At 39.1% G+C, this 21,191-nt stretch overlaps 1 protein-coding gene across 1 annotated transcript in view; it reads right to left on the bottom strand.

Moving 5' to 3' along the window:
• Nucleotides 1-7,218: 7,218 nt before the first annotated feature.
• LOC139731501 (mitogen-activated protein kinase kinase kinase 1-like) overlaps nucleotides 7,219-21,191 on the bottom strand; it is a 28,193-nt gene continuing 14,220 nt past the window's right edge. Inside the window, exons 3-18 of the mRNA XM_071642385.1 lie at nucleotides 19,295-19,483; nucleotides 18,797-18,865; nucleotides 18,041-18,253; nucleotides 17,221-17,337; nucleotides 16,540-16,706; nucleotides 15,706-15,818; nucleotides 14,129-14,358; nucleotides 13,299-13,550; nucleotides 12,593-12,714; nucleotides 12,037-12,128; nucleotides 10,627-11,603; nucleotides 9,914-10,060; nucleotides 9,301-9,595; nucleotides 8,787-8,929; nucleotides 8,290-8,421; nucleotides 7,219-7,374 (exon numbers count right to left, since the gene is read on the bottom strand). Of these exons, the coding sequence (XP_071498486.1) occupies nucleotides 7,219-7,374; nucleotides 8,290-8,421; nucleotides 8,787-8,929; nucleotides 9,301-9,595; nucleotides 9,914-10,060; nucleotides 10,627-11,603; nucleotides 12,037-12,128; nucleotides 12,593-12,714; nucleotides 13,299-13,550; nucleotides 14,129-14,358; nucleotides 15,706-15,818; nucleotides 16,540-16,706; nucleotides 17,221-17,337; nucleotides 18,041-18,253; nucleotides 18,797-18,865; nucleotides 19,295-19,483 (3,414 nt within the window). The remainder of the gene's footprint in view (nucleotides 7,375-8,289; nucleotides 8,422-8,786; nucleotides 8,930-9,300; nucleotides 9,596-9,913; nucleotides 10,061-10,626; nucleotides 11,604-12,036; nucleotides 12,129-12,592; nucleotides 12,715-13,298; nucleotides 13,551-14,128; nucleotides 14,359-15,705; nucleotides 15,819-16,539; nucleotides 16,707-17,220; nucleotides 17,338-18,040; nucleotides 18,254-18,796; nucleotides 18,866-19,294; nucleotides 19,484-21,191) is intronic.

Below are 21,191 nucleotides of genomic sequence, written 5' to 3'. Positions count from 1 at the left end.
TTATTTTGACTGCATGTAAAGTTGTGCCCCCACAGGCCCATATCATATCACAAGTGTTTCAGTTTTGGGGTAATGTGATGGGTAGTATTGGACTGTTGTTGACCAATTTGATATCATATTGACATTTTATGAATGTAATTGTAAGAAAGCTCGTTCTTGACGACCAGAGAGCTTACCTCAAAACTGATGCGACATAGCAACAGCTATTGAATAAGCTGTCCTTTTCATGAGGTTTTTTGTATGTTTAATACAAAGTTGTCAAGTACATTGTGTAACTTCTCATTCACAAACTCAACAGCATGCAGAAATACATCCACGCCAAGTTGCGGGCAGTCTTTCCTGTGTTACATCATTGCGTTCTTACCAGATTCACTTCACTGTGCATCGTGTTGTAGCAATCTGTAATAGCTGGATATGTGCACATTACATAGATCTGTTATGTAATCTTACTAGGTGCATGCATCCATGAATATGGGAGGCAGCACATGTATTGATATATGATTGTTGATAAACCTCACACAACTGTTCTGTCAGATTTTCATATAGTCTTCAAGAAAAGAAATATCAGTGAATTTGATTACAGGCTTGGCCTATTGCTTATAAACCACATCCATGGTCTGTATATTGTGCCAGTTGGGCCAAATTTGGGTAATTATCTTTCATGCATGAATGTGGGAGGCAGCACATGTATTGATATATGATTGTTGATAAACCTCACACAACTGTTCTGTCAGATTTTAATATACATTGTAATCCTCAAGAAAAGAAATATCGGTGAATTTGATTACAGGCTTGGCCTATTGCTTATAAACCACATCCATGGTCTGTATATTGTGCCAGTTGGGCCAAATTTGGGTAATTATCTTTCATGCAATATTGTGCAGCAAGTGTGCTATAGACTGTGAGACTTTTCTCTTCAAGATTTTTTTTCTAGCCAAAACTGTGATTGGACTGTACCCCATTTCTCCTCCTAAGAGAGTACATTGTAGTACTTGTAGGAACATAAATTCATCAAGAAGTCGATGAAAATATTCAAGTTTTAGAATTGGAAGTGTGGGAAACCAAATGGCTTGTGGACATTCTTGATATTAGTGAAATCATATGTATGCTGACAGATTCTTGGACAGACAACTGCTATTGAGGGAATGAAAGCAGTAGTCTTTATTCCTGGGTCCCATTTCATAAAACGTGTTATGATAGCAATTCTTGCAAGAAAGGCAACTTCTTGTGTAGTCACAGCCAATCAGGAAGCAATATTCTTGTCATAACCATGAGACTTGCCACTTACAGCAAGAATTGCTATCACGACAACTTTTTATGAAATGAAGCAAGTTCTGTATGAAATGGAGCCTTTACTGCATTACATGTACATGTATTACAGTTGTTTCCAAGCCCTTTCCTTCTCTTTGAATCCACCAGATTGTGTTTGCAGAAGATTGTCGTGTTAAATGGCATGTCAAAAATGCAGCTGAAACTATCTATGAGCAAAGCTTGTAGAAAGTATTTGCTGGCTTTCCTTTTATCTCTGTTTTGGTTTTTCTCGAGGCATTGTTGTAGTGTTGGTATAAGGACTTTAGGGTGTCATTTAAGAGTTTAATGTCACACTCGGGCTTTGAAAAGCAGATTGTGGTATAACTACATTGTGACTTGATATTTTTAGAGCTTTAATGACCTTTTCTCAGGTCTCAATATCCATCATGAGGAAGAAGAATAAAATGAGTAAATAAATTTGCTCAAATTTTGCCTTGTACATTTGTAGGTATCACAAGGTTTCAAAATAGCATTATGTTTTTACTTGTAAATAAAAAAAAAGAGATATCAAGCGAGAAAAAGATAATGCAAATATGAAAGTAAAAGATATTTTTTTTTTGTTTTTTTAGTTTGAAGAGTAGTAACCCAAAAGAACAAAGTTATTTTACATGATGGCTGTGAAACAAAAGCAGCAAATAACACTCTAGGGATGGAAAATGTTATAAACAAAATCATGGAGGTTAGTCTATAGTGCCAGGTGGTATCGCACAGGAATGTTAAATTTCCAGTCATGGTCTTTTGTACTACCTGTAACTGTCTCTTCTGCAGCATTCTTTCATTTTGCGTTTGAGAAGTCACTGATATCACGTCTGACAGAAACTTTTTTTTTTGTTTGTTTTGGGCCTCACTTTCCTCAAGATTACTCAGAGACACAAAGTTCTTGTAGACTCTCCCGAGAAGACAAGGTAAATTTCTCATGGTGAAATGCAAGAATAATCATGTATTAATCATTTTTGTGCTTAGAGCAGGCAAGATTATGCACAACTGTTTATGGTTAACATTGTTGAAAGGCACTTTATTTTGCTGGATATAAGTCTTGAATACCAACATCATCAAATTCTGTGGACAATGTGCAAACCTCTACAAATTTGCATTTGCCCTGTGATCAGGGTAGAATAGTGGCAGTTTACAGAGATTGCATTGCATATAGCCGAATATTTTGCAATGTTCGTATTTTTGTGAATTTCGCGAGTCAGGTGATATTTGTGAATTTAAAAACATTTAAAAACATGCGATAATCTCTGATCCTGGCATAAATCTAATGTGCACGCATATATTTCTGTGATCAGTACCGTACTCCGCAATCGCAAATTTAACCACTCACCAAATTGTTGGGAAGTCCCGATTCGCGAAAATGTAGACTTGCTGTTAAATATATGGTGTATACAGTATTTGGGGGTACTTATTTGGGGGATGGTTATTTTGGGGGATGGGCTAAATGTCTGTGCAGCAGACAATTCCACTGTAAACTACAGCCAACCTTGCTTAAGTCGACCTCTCTTAAGTTGAATAATCGCCCATGTTTAAGGTCTTTTCAAGTCCTCTTCTATTTATACTCTATTGATTTTAATCTCTCATAAGTCAAATTTTCTCTAAGTCAAAGCTATTTCTTCAGTCCAAATAGATTTGACCTAGGCAAGGTTGACTGTACGTAATCATGGAGCCTACATGTGCCAGATCTTGTCGGCATATTGGTAGTCTCAGTTCAGACCCTGATCTTTTCTAGCATTTTCTTTTGTTTTGTTTTGTTTTTGTTTTTGTTTTTTTCTGGCTAGGTAATTGCAATCATATGTAAGTGGGAAGGCAGGAAGGCAGTATACTTCGTGTAGTCTAAGATGTAAATACCCTGGGTTGGCCTGTTTGGTGAGTTCAGCACGGTCAAACCACAAGGTGTGAAGTTTATTTGTCCTATTCAAGATGGTGTTTGAGAAATTTGAAATACAGTAAGGTGATTTACCCTAAACTCTCCTTGGTGGATGGTGGTGAATGTACTGACATTAAATGTCAAAACAGTAGAGATCATGTAATTTAAGTGATGAAGTTGTGTTAATCCCAGCTGTATCCAAATGAGAAGGATCGTCACATTCCGACACCTATGTGAGTTTGTTACAGTGCCTCTCGTTTCTGTAGGGAAAAAAGGCAAGAGCTTGGCAAGTTATGATGAGGTAGAGGGGTACAAGAGGTGATGATACAAGAAGAATGGCCGAATGTAAAGCTTACATGAGAGATTGTAGTTGCATTGCTTCCCAAAACATGTTGCCTTACCGATTTGCCACACTTAAGTGTAATTTGGCGTACTGGCATTTTGTTACGGATGTGATCATGACCAGTTATTAGCTGCATGTAATGTGTGTCTCGTTTTGCAATAATAAAGTCATGCCCAAGGCAAAGGCGGGAGAATATACATTGTACTTCAGAAGTCTGGAGTCTTTTCCTTCACAGTTTAACATGCCATCATAATTAATCCATTAATATATGTAGTATTTGGTAATTTTCCTTTGCTTATCACAGGACCCCAAGTATGTTGGAATTTTTGTGAATATGTGGCTGTTGCAAATATTGATATAACTTTCTGTTTCTTCACAAATATTGATACGAACCACTATTGGCAACATTAATCTTTAAGCACACAACATTTTTCTGTATTCTTTAAGATTTGACTTAATATTATGAAAATCATTAAAATAAAGTCACAAATACACACAAATGTATCATGCATTCAACACGCAGACATGCATTAGTACCCATACAAATTTCATTGATGGAAGGCTTCAAAAGTCAATCACAGAATCATTCTTTCTTTTCACACAAAATCTTTATTACAAAATAGTACAATTTGTACAATCTCTGGTCTATACAAAAAATAAGCACCACTTATAGCTTTATGGTGAAATATTATGTACATATTCCATGCCGTCCAGTCATCATGTTAAATAACTTTTTCAAAGCTATTGTGGTCCGACGGGGGCAGATAAGTGTAAAACACTTCAACATAATTATTATGAATACAAGAGTGTGCACCAAATCATTCACAAAACTCCTAAGAGAATAACACCAACTTGAAACTGAATACAGCTGTACTAACAATTGTGAAGATGAAAACAAAATTTGAACTAAACTCCCTGAAACAGAAACAAAACGTTTCTCAACCTGAATAATTCCACAAAAATTTTCATGAAAGTAAATGCATGTGGCCTTGATTCCACTTTGTCTTATGTATCAGTGTGATGACAGAATCCCAAACATATTCATTTAAGCATTGCACATCCATTCATCTGACAACATTTGAGCACAAGTAACCCATAACTTGCAATTGTGCAAATACTTTTAACCAATAGGTAAAAAGATAGAAACTTGCTTTACATTGCTCTAGGAGCAAGAAATGCCATATTCACACTATTTACAGCTTAGAGGCAAGATCTGTGGGTAGAAATGATTTTCGGTAAAAATAATCACTCAACATCTTAAATGGAAAGATAAAAAAACCCCAATTTTCCTTCAATCAAAGAAAAGGAGGAAAAATCTACACAATCACTCAAAGGTTGTTAAATAATGGCATCCCACTCAAACAGTTCAACCAATGAACACAACTGCTAGGCACTTAGAAGAAATGGACTTAAAAAGATCTTTTTTCATGACATACGTCACGATAAAATGACAATAAAAACATGTCATATTGATTTGGTTAAAGGCTTATTCAACACAGACATATTCTTTTAAAAATAAGATCACACACCATGAATATCATTGGCTATTGCTTTACACAGAGGCACAGGTAGTGGTTCTATACAATTAAAGTAGGAGACACAATAGTGAGGTTGATAAGGGCAGTGTAGCAATCTGCTTATTTCTGTGAGATATGTCTAAGCAATCATTTCCTTTTTAAAATGTGACCGTGCACCTCAAAACGAACATAAAGTCGCACACACTGATTTTGCGCGAGGACTGAAAATAAGTGAAATGGGTCAACCCAGCCGAACTTGACTTTTTCATATTTTCTAAAAGAGCGGGTCTTCTTTTACATTATGCTAAAATTTGGTATCATAAAACAGGCAGGAAAGTGGGGTTTTTTTAGCAGTTTATCTCGAACATTTTTGGTAGAATAGTGTGATTAGGTGTGTCTTTAGAATCCCTTTTTCATTTCTGAAAAACCTTGTCCACACTCTTCACTTTCAAGTCTAATAACTTTTGAAAGGATAGTGCTACTGCTTTGAAAGTTGGCATTAATCATGGACAGAATGTGTTAATGAGGCATGCTTAATTTCAGTTTAATCTGATAATCCCTTCATTGTTGTTACTCTGGTGGTTTACTTCCTGTTTTTTTTGTCCCATTCATCGCACAGCCAGCACGGTTTGGTAAAGATTAAGCGCTTGAATAGACACTGTACTTCAGAGCCTCTTTTCTCAGTTCACACTTTTCCCCGAGTTTGTGCTTTCTTTCCAATAATTAGATAGGTTAGGAGAGTCCATTTGATTTGAGTAATACATCATTTCAAAGCTTAAAGTCTGCTCTTTCAGAATATGGTCTTAACTAAAAATTCATGTCTGGCGATTTTTTGTTTGTTTTGAGGTGCAGGGTCACAAATTGTCTGACAGGAGGCAGTAGTGATGCTAGTGTGAGAAATGGGTCTGCAGAAACAAACTTTTCTCAATCATGTTTTTGCATTACAACTACCGTGAGAAAGAGAACAGGAACACCAGCACTGCTCAATTTTAGTGTCACTCCATCATCAATTATGAAGCTAGACTATAATTTAAAACTGCATTATATTACTAGGAACGCTAGAACTTAAGGGCATCCACACTGTCTTCACAGAGACATTAGCATCTGCTAAATAACAGCATAGAAATGTTGTACGTACATAGTGCTCCTTTCAGAGAGTGCACAGTACCATCAGAAGGTTCATGCAGCAAATTTTCATAGTACTCTTTCTTCAAAAGGTAACGTCTTACGTTCATGACCGAGAATGCTACAATGGCACTGATGCGTACAGGTTGACTCGTGTGTGGTGTAAACATCACACTACCAACCAACCCTTCCTAGCTTTTAGCTAGCTCTTGGCAGCATTATCATCTCAAACATTTTGTGAAGGAATCTCCCACTGGTTAGCACTATGAGAGAGCTCACTTGACCGTGACATAAAATGCTGATTACACAAAAGAGGGGCAAGATATTCTCTCATATTGCAGATCTAACAAAGGTCACTTCATAATTACACATACAAATGTACTTTTGGCAGCATCTTGGGGCCTCTCAACACACAGAACTTCCCCTTTACCACCGGCGAACCAAAAGCCAGGAACTGCTAATTTCAAAATGTCCAATCAGAAGGCAGCATTTGAAGGTGAGGCATGATTGATTTGAATCAGCTGAATGTAAATCCTCTTTCTACCAGGGTCCCCTAATGCTTTGTGTCTAAGCATGCAAATAAAATGAAAATAAGTTCAGATTCATTTCCTACATCATAACCAGGTCATTGGTTTCTCCATAAAATGGAGGAATAAATCTTACAAAGGAAACCCTTTGTAGTAAACATGTAATGTACTCTGGACAGATAACAAGGCAGTGGAGTGAGCAAGGTGAGTTAAGGCAATAAGGACAGGCACTAGAGTAAGGCAAAGTTTGCAGTGGGGAGAAGGAATGTGGGCTGGGTGATAGAAAAAAAAGGGGAACATATGGATATGATTAATGGAATGTTTCCGGCATGAGGGTGAAAAATCCTGTAGTACTCTTAAAATAAAAGCAGAGGGCAAATTACAGCTTGCTGTGTAGCACTCTGATTTCTGATTTTGTTTGGGGGTTGGGATTTTAAACTTATTTCTTTTTAGATGCTCATCAAACAAAATGAATACCAACTCGAGATCATAATTGGGAAAGCCACAAGATTATTCCTTAGATCAACTCATTCAAAACTCCTTCATCTGCCTGAAGGCAGAATGCTTCAGAAGCTCGACCGCAGAAGGGCGGGCGCTAGGCGTCGATTCCAGGCAACGGAGAGCGATGTCACGCAGTGCTGGGTCGAGTGTTTCAGGCATGGGAGGTGGGCCATTGGCACTTGCGATCTGAAATGAAATGTACAGGATGACATGCATGCACTGATTATGAGTTCTTTCAATAACAAGATAGCAGTGATTAAAATTTTGTGGCTGAATAAAATCTTCATACATATCAATACTTCCTTTGGTAACATGTTGAAAATCTAGATAATTATTGCTCAATACAAATGCAATAGACATGTTATCTTATCTTTCTTTTTTTTAAATATGACTGTATAATGTCTTTTAACACTGTAATCAAAATGCAGCATGGGTTCAATAAACTTTTTGGGTCACTTGATTCTTACGACCTTTTTTGTGTACATTACACATTCCTTCTTGTTTACAGAAATGCACTTTTGATTATGTTACACAGAATCAATGCCTTCTTTTGTTTCAGTCATGTTCACATTGTAGATTTGCATTCCTATTTGTTTACAGAATGACCCCTGTAGATTCACATTCCTACTTGTTTATGCTATGATCCTTGTAGATTTAAATTCCCACCTGTTCACAAAATCTATTTGTTTTTTCACAAAGCACTGCAAAATCAGAAGGAGTGCCATTGAATGGAGACTATCAAAAAATCAATTAACTCTTTTCTCTCTGAACAGCTGCATCTTTGAATTCTGTTTCACTAAAGAACCTATTTTTATCTGATTAACAATAAACAGAGTGCTCCTTCACAGTCAAAAATAGCAATGCAATACAAAATAATATTATATTCTTGTCTTTCTTTCTGTTTTGTTTTGTTTTTTGTTTTGTTTTGGTAATAGCAAAACTGTTATTTTGACATTTGTTTTGATGTGCAGTCTAATACAACAACATCTCCCAAACCTTAAAAAAGGCACAAAAAACTTAAACATTGCCAAAGTGTTAAAAGAACATTATGAACATTGTGACAGACTGCCAACAAATTACTGTGACCTTGCTTAAACCCACCTTGAACAGCAACTGGAGGTGGTTTGATATTTCACTGGCGTTCCATGGCGGCTTTGTCGTACACATCTCAATGATGCAGCAACCCAGGCTCCAAATATCGCAGCTCCGACCGTACTGCTCACCCCGTAGCACCTAATGGGACACCGCAGGATAAACAGAGAAAACGGAATGGAATGAAACTTGTCATTTCTTTTCTCAAAACAACCAATAACTGTTGCTCAATCTCCTTCAAAGTAGACTTGTCAGCATATCTTTCACAGAAAAAAAAAAAAGAACTGAAAGAAATCCATGCTTATCTTGGCAGCTACAAATGAAGAATGTATGGAAATTTCACATTTTTCTCAAGAACATCTTGAACATTTTTCAAACACCAAACCTTTCCAAATCTTTGCTAAACTTTTCTCTTATACAAATCCCTCCATATTCGTCAACATTGTAAAACTCTTGGTGGTAATTTCTGGCACATTACACATGGAAGAAATGAATGAGATGCTTACCTCTGGAGCCATGAATGCGATGGTGCCGAGGAATTGACCTTTGAACTCGTCTGTCCTGGTGATCTCAGCATTCATCTTGGCCGCTGTGCCCAGGTCAGCTATCCTCAGGTGGTGGCCAGTGCTGTCAAGCAGTAAGTTGGCCCCTGAACAAGCATAAAACAAGATGACATAAAAGTTAAAGTTAATAAAAGTCAAATATAATGTGATGCACTATTCAAAATAAAAGATACCATCACTTTGACTGTGCTACAACATTTAAGAAAGATTTTTTTTTTTCAAATTGTTTCACATCTCATTTTTTTTCCCCCTCAGCAATATCAAGTGATATCAAATTTTGTTGTAGGCATACAATAATCATAACTCGATTTAAACTATGCATGTGGAATGTTACATCATACTGCATAACCACCTTCTTTAAATATATACACATCTCTTAATACAAAAAGAATAAGAAGTTTGAAAAGAATCTTAAAAGGACATACAATTGTTATTCTACTTGTTTTTTCCAGCTCACCTTTGAGGTCTCGGTGGATGACCCTGTTGTCATGGAGATAGGCCAGGCCGAGGCACACCTGGTGGATGTACCTGGTGGTGACCACGCTGGAGAAGGCGCCGTAGCTCCGCAGCAGCATGGAGACGGAGCCGCCGGGCATCCACTCCACGAAGACGTTGAAGTGGCCGTCGTACTGCGTCGCCCCCATGAGGCGAACGATGTGCGGGTGGTCAAACGTCCCCATGAGCTTGATCTCTTTGCAGATGTCCTCCAGTGTCTTGTCCTGCTCGTCCGCGCTGTTCCGGTAGAAAGATATCTGGGGAGACATGGAACAGAAAAGTGTGATGGAAATTTTGGTATTTTTAGATACATAAAATTGTATTTCAATGCATAGGACATATACAATAAGTGTTATGCGCCATATAATCGTTACTGAATATTATAGTAGCAGTAGTAATATTGACTGCAGCTGTATCAATACAGTTGTAATAACAATAGAAGTGGTAGCAACAGTTTTCAAGCTTGAAGCATCTTTTGCATCATACCTCTGACCTGCAAAGGAGACTACATTGTATGTGCAAATATTACACAATCATCGACATCCCCTTCTACATCGGTCATCACGTTTTCTTACCTGCTTGACCGCCATCAGGGTCCCGGTCGAGACGTCTCTGGCCATGTAGCAGGTGGAGAACGCACCTGTTCCCAAGAGGGCTCCCTTCACCCACTCCTGGTTCTCTCTGTACTGCTTTGTGATGCTGTCCACAGTGTCCCCTCCCTCCTATCATGAAAAAAAGAAGATATCTAATCCTTGAGATTGTGCATAAATTTCTCAAGAGTGTTTATTCCTAAAAAAAAATAAGACTTCATATCAAGAGCCACTACACTTTAACACTGAATATTCACACAATGTTCAGAATGATACATACTTAACGTTGGTGGACAATGCTTCATGTTGTTATATTTTTCACAATCTAGCTCAATGGTAAAGAAAAAAAAAATCTCTTGATGAAAAGCTACAAAAGCAAAGGAAATTCTGGCTAAACATCACATAAGTATTAGGAGATTAAAGTCAGCTGAAAACCATTGAATCTTTAACGTCTTGCTGAAACTGGAAAATTACTCAAAATGGTGTCAAGAAATGTCTTGCTTCAGATGTATGGAGCACAGGTAGCTCAATATACACCAGAGATTACATGACAAACTTGCTTTGAGCAGCGTCACAAAGAAAGAATAAAACAAGCTATTCTCAACCCACCATTATGCAAGTGCTGGTTGAGATAGGGTTAAATAAAAGCAGTTTATGCTAGCAATTTAACAGTGATGTGATCTAGGGTGCAGGCGTACCTGGTGCTGAATGCGGACGATGATTTCCCCTTTGTTAGTCTGAAGACCAGGAACCTGAGGGAGCACTCCCTGACTGTGCATGGATGCTTCCATGGCAACCGCCAGTGCCTCCGCCTCCTCCGCCTCCACCGCATCCTTGCACTTCTTTGAACCGACGCCCGGCAACTGGAAGTCGAACGGGGACGAGTTCTTGGGGGTCTGCGCCACCTCTGATTTGAACGTGATGGGATTGTCGAGGGGCGTTGTCGGGGATGCCGTGAGGTCCGAGAGATCACTGACGTTTGTGCAGTGTGTGCTGCAGTTACCCCTCTGCTCATCTTCAGTTGAGGGTGTCCTTCCCCTGGGAGTCTGCGGTTGTGACCGTGTGCCATCCTCTCCCGGCAGATCTCCGCATTCTGCCCCGCAGGCTTCCGGCGATGGATTGCGCAGATGGTAGAGCACTCCGCTGCGTCTGCCGTCTTTCTCGTCCCTCTCTTGGACGTCATCCTCCCGGTCTTCCTTCGTTCTCTCCCTGCCTGACGCACAACTCTCCTCCAGGTCTCGCTCTGCCTCCTCCATGGAAGACTCGTACTCCTCGAGGATTTTCCTCAGACGACGCAGCATCCGCGTGCCAACCTCCGTTGACTCCAGCGTCCTCATCATGTCGCAAATCTTTGCAAATGCTGCCGAGTTGCTGACCAAAATCCTTGCCACTGTGATGAAGACCCTCTTGGCAATCTTGCATATCCTGATGTGTTGGTTATTGAGGTAGGAGGACAGGCAGGTTGCTATGGAAACAAGACATTCTACTTTGCTTTCCATCTCGAGTTCAGAGGCGCTGTCACTGAGCACAAAGCGGTCCGGAAAGTCGGTGAAGACTCTCTCGAGCACATTCAGTCGCCCAAGGATGCGTTGCCATGACGAATCATCCAGCGTGATTTGGATGTCACTGATGAGGCAGGAGAGGACGTAGTCCAGACCTCCAATACCAATGCATCCTGAGATGGATAAGTGGGGAGAGGAAAGATTTGTTACAACGTAATGTCCTGTTGAAAATGATTCACCACTTCTTGATAAAACAAGCAGAGTTTTACTGCACCAAATTTCTAGCAGTTCAGAAAATACCTGTTCCAGTCTTTTGTTTTTTTTATTTGCTTGACTCATTTTATGTTTTAGTTCTATATCCTTTCTTTGTGTTAACAAGCACATGACAACATCAAACCCTTGACATATCTGATGAATATGGGTAGATCTTCCAGAGGAATCATCATTTTCCAAATTTTTAATATCATTCTCTTCCCGTCTCTTTGTCTACCATCCCATCTTTCTTTATCCTTTCATTCCATTTTCTCCTTCCTTCCCTCCCTCCTTTCAGGAATGGGATAGGTGAACGGAGATGGTAGTAGACGAGGAGGTTTAGATTGCCCCTACCTGAGCAGGAGAGTTCCTTGCTGATGGCCAGCTCACCGGCATCTCCCCTGGCCAGCTCCAACATGGCTGACACTGACAGCTGAGCCGTTCGCCTGTGGTCGAGATAAAGATCAAGATGATGACAGTCTTTTGATGCCCAGCACATACCTTAATGAGGCACATAGGACCCTAAGATGACCTTACTGTTTAGCCTCATAGCTCTTTAAGAACTACCCTTCTGAAATAGTATTGGCATTTTATACTATTAATCTCCAAGTGATAACCATTCAGTTAAGAGCTTATTGTTTGAAGCTAGTATAACAACCTTATATTTCTATGGTACATCTGAACTTTTTATTTCTAGTGCCATGCAAATGACATGAGAGAGTAAATGAAGCAGACTTGTGCGATTTATTTTCTATCTTTTATTTTTATTTGACGTACTGGTGGCTATGAAATCTCTTGAATCGTAACTGCATGTTTCTACAATTGCTTTTCACTACTGCATGCCAATTAAATTTACTGAATATTTCAAGTACACAGTTTCTGCTTGGAAAGGAGAAGTAGTTTTACCAACCTGTTTCCATCTGCACATTTCACCAAGATGGCTGCCATGACGGGCTGAAGCCATACCCTGATTTGGGCCTGCTGATCCTCACTGCTACAGTGAACACACATCAGCAATGTCCGTAGGGCCCTCTGAAATATCATCAAACACCACAATAACAATAACAGAATACAATTCTAATTGTTCTTTTTTTCCCCATATAACTTGAAATATTAATGCATAATATCCCATTACTTCACACCACTTCAACAACTGCCCAGTCAGTGTGTTAGTTGAATTGAATACTTGGTGGCAATTTACGCACTTCTCTGAAGTTATATTCAGAGGGCCTAATGCACGGTTTCCATTATCAAATTAATCGCATGCAATAAAGAACTATGAAAATAAACAAAAGTGGAGGGACAGACAATACAATACTTCTCTGGCAAAATTGCTGTCAAAGCATGAAGTGTCCTTTCTTTTTCTTTCTCTTTCCTTAATTGGCAATTATATTGAAACAGTTCTAAGGTAATAAAAACATATGATTCAAATTTCAGCACATTTGGTAGCATCAGACATATAATACAATGTACATCAAACTATAATGACATCCAGGATTAAGTTACATGTGATAAATCAAAGTCAAAGTGAATATCATTTCTCACTCCTAGAATGCTCACAGGCACTTGAGAAAGGGACAGCCCATTAAATCTCTACCCACATGGAGGCCACTCACCAGTGCTGCTACATAGACCTTGTAGACGGGATCGGAGCACGCCATGGCGACCATGTCAAAGCCCGCCTCCATGGTGAGAAGCTCCGCCTGGAAGCGCTCCTCGCACACCTCGGCCCCGTGGGGATCACGTACCTGGCTGTCGGCCCGCTTCAGTTTGGCGGACAGGATCTGGTTCAGGCTGTGCAGGGCATTCTCCCGCAGGCCCCAGTCCCGCGAGAACATGGACTGCACAAGTCCGTTTTCTTCAAAGGCCTGCAACAAGAGATGGTGACATCATGAGGCAGAGAAACACAAAAAAGTTGCTCTTTCACTCTATGTAAAAAAAAAAACCAACAACAAAACATAACGAAACTAAACAACAAACAAGTACTTACTTACACTTTGCACATGAGCAAAAAGAGTCATTTGTAATGAGAGTCCACAAAAGTCACCCCACAACAGATGTGATTCAAGAACAGCCGAGAATTACAGTCCAATATCTTCTTTTTTTCAACATTTAATTTCCTTCTGCCTAGATAAAGAAAGCGGCTAACTGCTAAAACCATTACATAAAGATCTCAAAAAAGTTGACAACAACTCTGAATCGATACTCCCTGTACTAAAATGGACAAATTCAGTGTTATGATTAATACAAAAATTCTGCTTGAATTCAATCATCAGAATTTTTGTGAGTTTTTGATCATGACAATTCAAAATCTATTAAACAAGACATCACAAAAGCCATTATCATGGAAATTTTTCCATACTTCTTGAAAGTGCATCCAGCTGCTTCAATGTAGGCCAAGGCCCAAATCAGTGATAGTATAACATGAAAGGCATAAAATGCCTACCTCTTTCCATCTCTCTTTCTTCTGCTGGAATGTTTCGAGTCGACTGGTCTCTGTGCCTCCTCCCCCTTCCCCTCTGCCCTCCTCCCCCTCCTGGACCGCAGATGAGGCAACACCGGCACCCTCCGGTGCCTCTGTGCTATCCCCATGGGAATCTGTGGTACCAGCCAACCACACCGCCCGACACAGGGGGCACACCATCGGTTCCTCCTGTCGTTTGCATTCCTCTGCCCCTGAAAAAAGGAAAGCGATTGAAAACATTTACAGTTATTCCACTCATAGTTGAGGTGCGTAATCAGTGTGCAACGATGCATTTCATTTCAATCACAAACATTGTTGAGATGCCTAACTACAGAAGTGTCACTGGATTTATGTACTTGGGTCTCATTTTCATCTCTGTTTAGAAAACACCTCAAATTTCTTATCAAATTTGACAAGATATTCAGTTTCATGGTCACAAATCCCAAATGTAGTTTCTTGATAGGTCGTGAACCACATATTTTGACATGTGTCATTACTATCACCTGCTCTGCTGAGACAGTATGTGGTGATCTAGCTTTCAATTCATCTGAGCTCCTATACTAGCCAAATGCATTAAAAAAAGTCCTTCTATATATAACTAGAAATGTCGCTACAGCGACTGGTTATACCCCCGCCAAACAACATTTCATAAGCTTTGGTCAAAACAACATTTCATAAGCTTTGGTCAAAAAACTGAGGAAGTAGTTAAATCTGCAAGATCTTTCCTTGATCTTCTGCCATTAATATGCCGTTACCATGGCAACGTACTTTCGGGTACTGTCGAAAAATGCGTCTTGCACATCTACAACCAAAGGCACACATCTGTACCAAGTTTCATGGAAATTAGGCAAAAACTGAGGAAGTAGTTTGCAACACAAAATTTTCCATCATTTTGGCTCATAATATGTGAGCTGTTACCATGGCAACATACTTTTTGTCACTGTCAAGAAATGTGTCATGCTGACCTATATCCTGAGACAAACATTCAATATGAATTCCATGAGAATTGGAAGAACACTGATGAAGCAGTTTTGCCATGAAGCATTTTGCCCTATATTTTACCAATAACATGCTGTTACCATGGCAACGCACTTTTTGCCACTGCGCAAATATGTGTCTTGCACATTAACATATTCAGATGAACATCTGTACCTAATTTCATAAAAATTGATCAAAAACTGTGGGAGGAGTTCGCGACGCAAGATTTGTACCCATTTTTGCCCATAATATGCCGTTACCATGGCAACGTACTTTTGGGTACTGTCAAAAAATACGTCTTGCACATCTACAACCCAAGGCACACATCTGTGCCAAGTTTTATGGGAATCGGTTGAAAACTGAGGAAGTAGTTCGCGACGCAAGATTTGCAACGGACCGACCGCCCGACCGCCCGACCGCCCGACCGTCCGCTGATTCCTATATACCCCCTTCAAACTTCGTTTGGCGGGGGTATAATGAGTAAACATCTATATTATATGACATTCACAACATCTGTTCAACTATAAGAATTTGTTGCTGGAAACTGATAATCTAGTTTACATCAGGGCTGGTTTACGTACATATGGCCACACAGTGGTGATGCAGCTTGTTGTGGCAGCCATTTTTGCACACCACTAGGCTCTCTCCTTCTACCATGTCCAGCAAACAGATGGGGCACAGGTCTTCATCCTCCCTGTTCACAAAAAGATAAATAAAGAAACAATTATATAAACAAATACATAGTCACTCTGACCAAGTCATGAGGTGTAAATGTATATTCAAAGAGGTTCTTGGCCAAGGCCTTAGAAAGCTCTTTTAGAAAAAAAAAATCAATTCTGTCTTCAATTTTCCACTTTCCTTCCTTCCATTCTCCTCCAAAATTGAAGCTACAAACATGAGGACTTGAAAGCAATCCAGGCAATTCTTCATCACAGTATGAGATTACAGAAATAGTGTACGAACTTGAAAACATTATCCCAGATTACGTGCACAGCAAATGCATGATTAGCTGAATTGTTTGATTTTTTTTTTCACAACCAATGTCACATGCAGAAGTGAAATTTAATAGTACCAAAGCTCATAATGTATTTTTAAAAAGTAAATTCCTGATTAGTGCATAACAGAGAGTGCATCATTTCTATAATACACATGTACATGAAGTGTAGTTACAATGTTGATTAACTCAAGATATATCCATTTACAATTAGAGTACATGACCATGCACTATGAGGAAATCATTGAATGGCACATGGTGCGTATTCAAGAAATCATAAATCATACTGCACATATATAATTTTGCAAATGAATATCGCTCGACTGTCCTTGAATTTATGTCCAAGCATTTGGTTGATCTGACAACTGTATCATCTCTGTATGGTCAAATGGTCAATCTATCCATGAGGTCAGATACTCACCTCTGGTCACTGCTTCCAGTAGAAGGGCATGGCGAGCTTGGCCGAGGAATGTGTGATGTGGATGGACTCTGGGACGACCTTCGCGACCTTTGGCTGGAATGGGTGCCAGGCGATTGCTTCAGCTTCTTCTTCTTCATGGCCTCATACTTTGAGAACAGCAGCTCAACCTGTGTTTTACAGGAAGCAAGGTGCCATATTTTCATTCTATTTCTCAAGCCACTTCCAACATGTTTTCCACCTGCCATTTTCTTTCTATAGAATTTTCCTATAACCTTGACAGGTTTGATGGGTTAGTAGGTTTTCTGCAATGTCAACATATTGGATGATATATACAAGTGTATATACAACATGGTATCGAGGTCACTCTGGTTTTCAAATAGTCTTTCCATTGACAGGTTATTTTTTCCATGAGCAATTTTCAATGACAAATTGTGACAGTTTTTGCCTATGAATACAAGAAGGTAATCAGAACAAAAGCAAAGCGGTTCCTTGAATTTAATACCATCGGCACCATCACAAAAGCAGGCATGGTATCTCCCTCGACATTTAGATGTCACACAGCCGGCATATGTTGAAAAAGCTTTCAATTGTCCATGACATAGCATGCAGCAAAATCTATACATTAACAGGCACTTTGGGTCGAAGGTGTGAAGAGCAAATTCATACGAATCGACTACTGACCTCGTAATTCTTGAGCGTCCTGTTCCAGAGGAGGTTGTCATCCTCTGGTAGCTTGAAGACCCTGAGCATCACAAACAGCAGGTGGACACAGAAGGGGCCTTTCCCACAGTTACAATTCTGAGAAGAGACAGCCAATAACAATACATATGTAGGGCATGTATACACAAAGGTAGACATGTTATTGATTTTTTTTTTTTTTTTTTTGCCTATCTACATATTTCCAGCAGTCATGCTGGGCAAAGTTAAAGGGGCACTGAATCATGTTATCTCAGACTGTTTGAAGAAGTATTTGAAAATATACTCATGAAAACCTCAACCATAGAATATATATTTTTTTTGCACGCAAGTCTGCTTGTTTCTTGTTGCAGTTTGATGTAATGTTTTGTACATGTCAATCTTCTTTGTGCTATTCTAATATAAAATAATGCCAAACCCATAAAAAACCCCAAATAATTCCTAAAAAACAAAAGGTTTAGAAACCTCTCCTAAATAACATATCTCCTAATCTACATAATAATCTACCTAAGCTTGTCCACTACCTACACATTTACATATCTGTTTATCTTCTTATTTATATGTCTTTCCATCTACTATATCATCTTTCTATCTATCTACTATTCATCTGTCTCTCCATTTATTATCTTTGTATGTATGTATGTATGTATGTATGTATCCATCTATCTATATACAATTGTATCTACAATTGTTGTATCTATCTACATATGTATCTATCTATTTATCTAATTCATATATCAATCTCCATCTCTAACCTGTGAGCTGATCTATAATTTATCTATCCATCTATCTATCTACCTCTTACCTGTGAGCCAATGGTCACTTTGTACTTGTGGTCAGGCGAGTCTCCACCAATCAGGAAGGAGTTGGGACCAATCTGCGACAGGAGGAACAGTCTCGCGTGCAGCGCCCTCTCCACACGCTTCTTGAGGACGCCGACTGCCAGCGTGAAGAGAGATTCGTTGTTTGGTGATGCTGCCCTCCTGTGACTGCCAGTGGGAGAACTGGGCCTTGACCCCTAGTGGGAAAAAGAAATGGGATGAAGCCAATTCTGTAAATAGTCAGTACTGTCATCATGCCACCTGCTGCATAGAAAATATATCAAGTGTACATTAATCAAGTTGAGAAGGCAGCAGCAAGATTTTGAGAGATGCTTTGTGAATCACCATAGCAACAGTGAAAGTTATCCAATATGTCAGCTTCAGTGGCAGAAGACAGCAGGCAAAAAAAAAATAATAATAATAAATTATATATATATATATATATATATATACAGATAGAGAGAGAGAGAGATAGATATAGATATAGATAGATATAGATATAGATATAGATATATTATATATTTGGTTCCATGCACACTTTATGGAGTAGTTTATCACTATTTGTTACAAACGCCTGTCTCTTGAAATTCACAATATCATAAATTAAGAGCTCTTTGATTTGTGGTCCTCGCATCTTGAGATTGCATGTGCGATCAAAATAGAACGATGCACCATAAATAGGGCTACTGCTTTTTAGCTGAGGATTCCATTAAATCAGAGAAACACGAGCAAAGCTTTACCGATGGAGAAACGTATCCCCTGTGTCGCAGTAATCCTGGTGAGGTGGGGGAAGCCACACGGTTCACTACCTGTTATTTAACAGAAAGACAGAGTTGAATTGTAATGAGACCATTACAAACTACTTTAAAAGACACACAACTGGGGCCAAGATACATCCACACTTTGTGCACTCAATCTCTGATCAAATTATCTGCCTTATTACACCCAGATTACTTCTTTCTTTTTTTTAAAATCAATGATAATATCATCTGAATATCATGCTGAAGGAAGATCTACATTAATTAAGATTCATAGTGATATCATTTCATGAATAACCAATTAATTCATTCGACAGATGAAAGTGACCTTATGACACTTAAATTTTTTTTAAGCATCATACAGTTGCATCAAAAATTTACTTTATCTTGAAAAAAAAAATAAATATAGAACTAACTCCAAGAAAAAAAAATCCCTCCCTAACATAATAGCAAATGACAAAAACATTCAAAGACTCTCACCTGCTTGGCGAAAGGAGACTCCCTGCTGGCTTGTGCCGATGGAGACTGTGACCTCTGGGGCAGCAGACTCCGTGGCCTTCTGACTGTTCCTGGCGTCGACGATGACGACGATGCGCCAGTCGGTGGTGGCGTAGATGATGCGGAAGACGTCCCATCTGTAGGGGTGGGTGATGAAGGGGGCCTTGCGACCTTTTGGACGATAAGGAAACAACAAAACACAAATCAATTTCTGATTATTTTACAACAAAGAAACATGTTCACTTAATATAATACATTGTATATGTACAGTATGGCAAGGATAACCAGCAAAGTGTTACATGTATGTATGTTTCACAAATCTTTCCAATGTGCGACATTTTGTTCCTTGAATAGTTAATTTCTGGCAAAGATAAATGCACAGGCCACTAGAAAATTTCATTAAGTAATCTTATACCCAGCATTTATTTGAGGGAGGGAGGTTGTTTGCCTGGAAATACAAATAATACATAATTAAAGCCTGGCAAATACATGTATCCTTGGGATCATTACATAATTGGTCAAAATTCAGCATTTGACTTTATTCTCTGAATTTGGGAATTCCTTGGACTTTACCCCATGTTTACTTTGCCAACAAATTTATCATACTTTGACCATGTAATTGACAAAGGATATGCATTATGACCTCTCACCCAACACCCCCTCCCCCCAACGATTGTAGAATTTGATGATTGTTTTCATTTTCCATCTGAAAAGATGGCTGGACAGCCCATATTCAGCTGCATTAGATGGTCTTTCATGTGGCCCAGTTGTGAGTACCTACTTGGGACGAACACCACGTCACTGGGTTATTCTCCATGCACGCTACTCTTGGTGATGAAAGAATGACGAGTGATCTTTTACATGTGTGCGATTGTGACTCTCTCACACACATGACTTCCATTTTATGTCCTATCTGAGGGACATACTGTTTTGCCTCTACTAGAGGGGATGGCATGATAACACACATCACTGCCCGGTAAAACTCACTTGGGTTCGAACCCACACCCAAACCCCAGCCATTCGACTGAAAGGCAGATATGCTCCTGCCTGAGCCACCTCGCCGCCCATTGTTGACCATTGACCCTCCAAACCTTGGTTAAATTTTCTCCAAAATATAGTCAATGAATTACCCTGTCATAGCTTTCTCCTGGTAATAAGTTGGATGAAATCATATCAATATCAAAGAAGTACAATGTACATTACATATTTGTTTCTCCTTCATCTGTGTACCTTAGTTTTTTAATACCTCACAGAATGGATGGTATTATCATCAGAGCCAAAGGATGATTATCTCACTCGACTGCAGGCTGCTTCTGATTATCCATTAATCATTTGCAATGTCAATACCTTGTAATATCAAAACTACTGTTCAAATTATCCACAAGTCTCACAAAACTGTCGATACTGGGTTCAGTTACATTTTCAAAGGGAAGGAAATAAATCACTTCCTTCGGCGACATCATGACTCGACATGCAAAGAGATAAAAGAGATAGAGAGAGAGAGAGATAGAGAGAGTGAGATAGTGGGATATACATTTGGAGAGAGAAAAAGTGAAAGAGGTAGAGGGAGAGAGAGAAAGAAAGAAAGAGAGAGGGAGAGTAGAAGAATAGAAAGGAAGAAAACAGGAATTGGGTGTTACTGCAGCTGGCCTCATACATTGAAAAATATGAATAAGGTGATTCATTGGGCAATGGGAATATCACGTAATCCACAGCTTTGATAAATTATGCATTAGTTTCTTTGTAGGGGAGTCTAAATAGACTATGAAGTTCCACCTCCCTGGTCTCACCTATGGTATATAATCACACATAGTCAGAATATATGATTCACATGAAACACTTGCATAACGTTTTGTTTTTTTTATCACACTTTCCGTTT

Source organism: Diadema antillarum, unplaced genomic scaffold (genome assembly GCF_040938485.1).
Source record: "Diadema antillarum isolate AM-2024a unplaced genomic scaffold, OU_Dant_1.0 seq00000376_RagTag, whole genome shotgun sequence".
In the NCBI taxonomy this organism is placed as follows: Eukaryota; Metazoa; Echinodermata; class Echinoidea; order Diadematoida; family Diadematidae; genus Diadema; species Diadema antillarum.
Note: the sequence above shows the minus strand (reverse complement) of the source record. Positions and strands in the feature narration are given on the sequence as shown.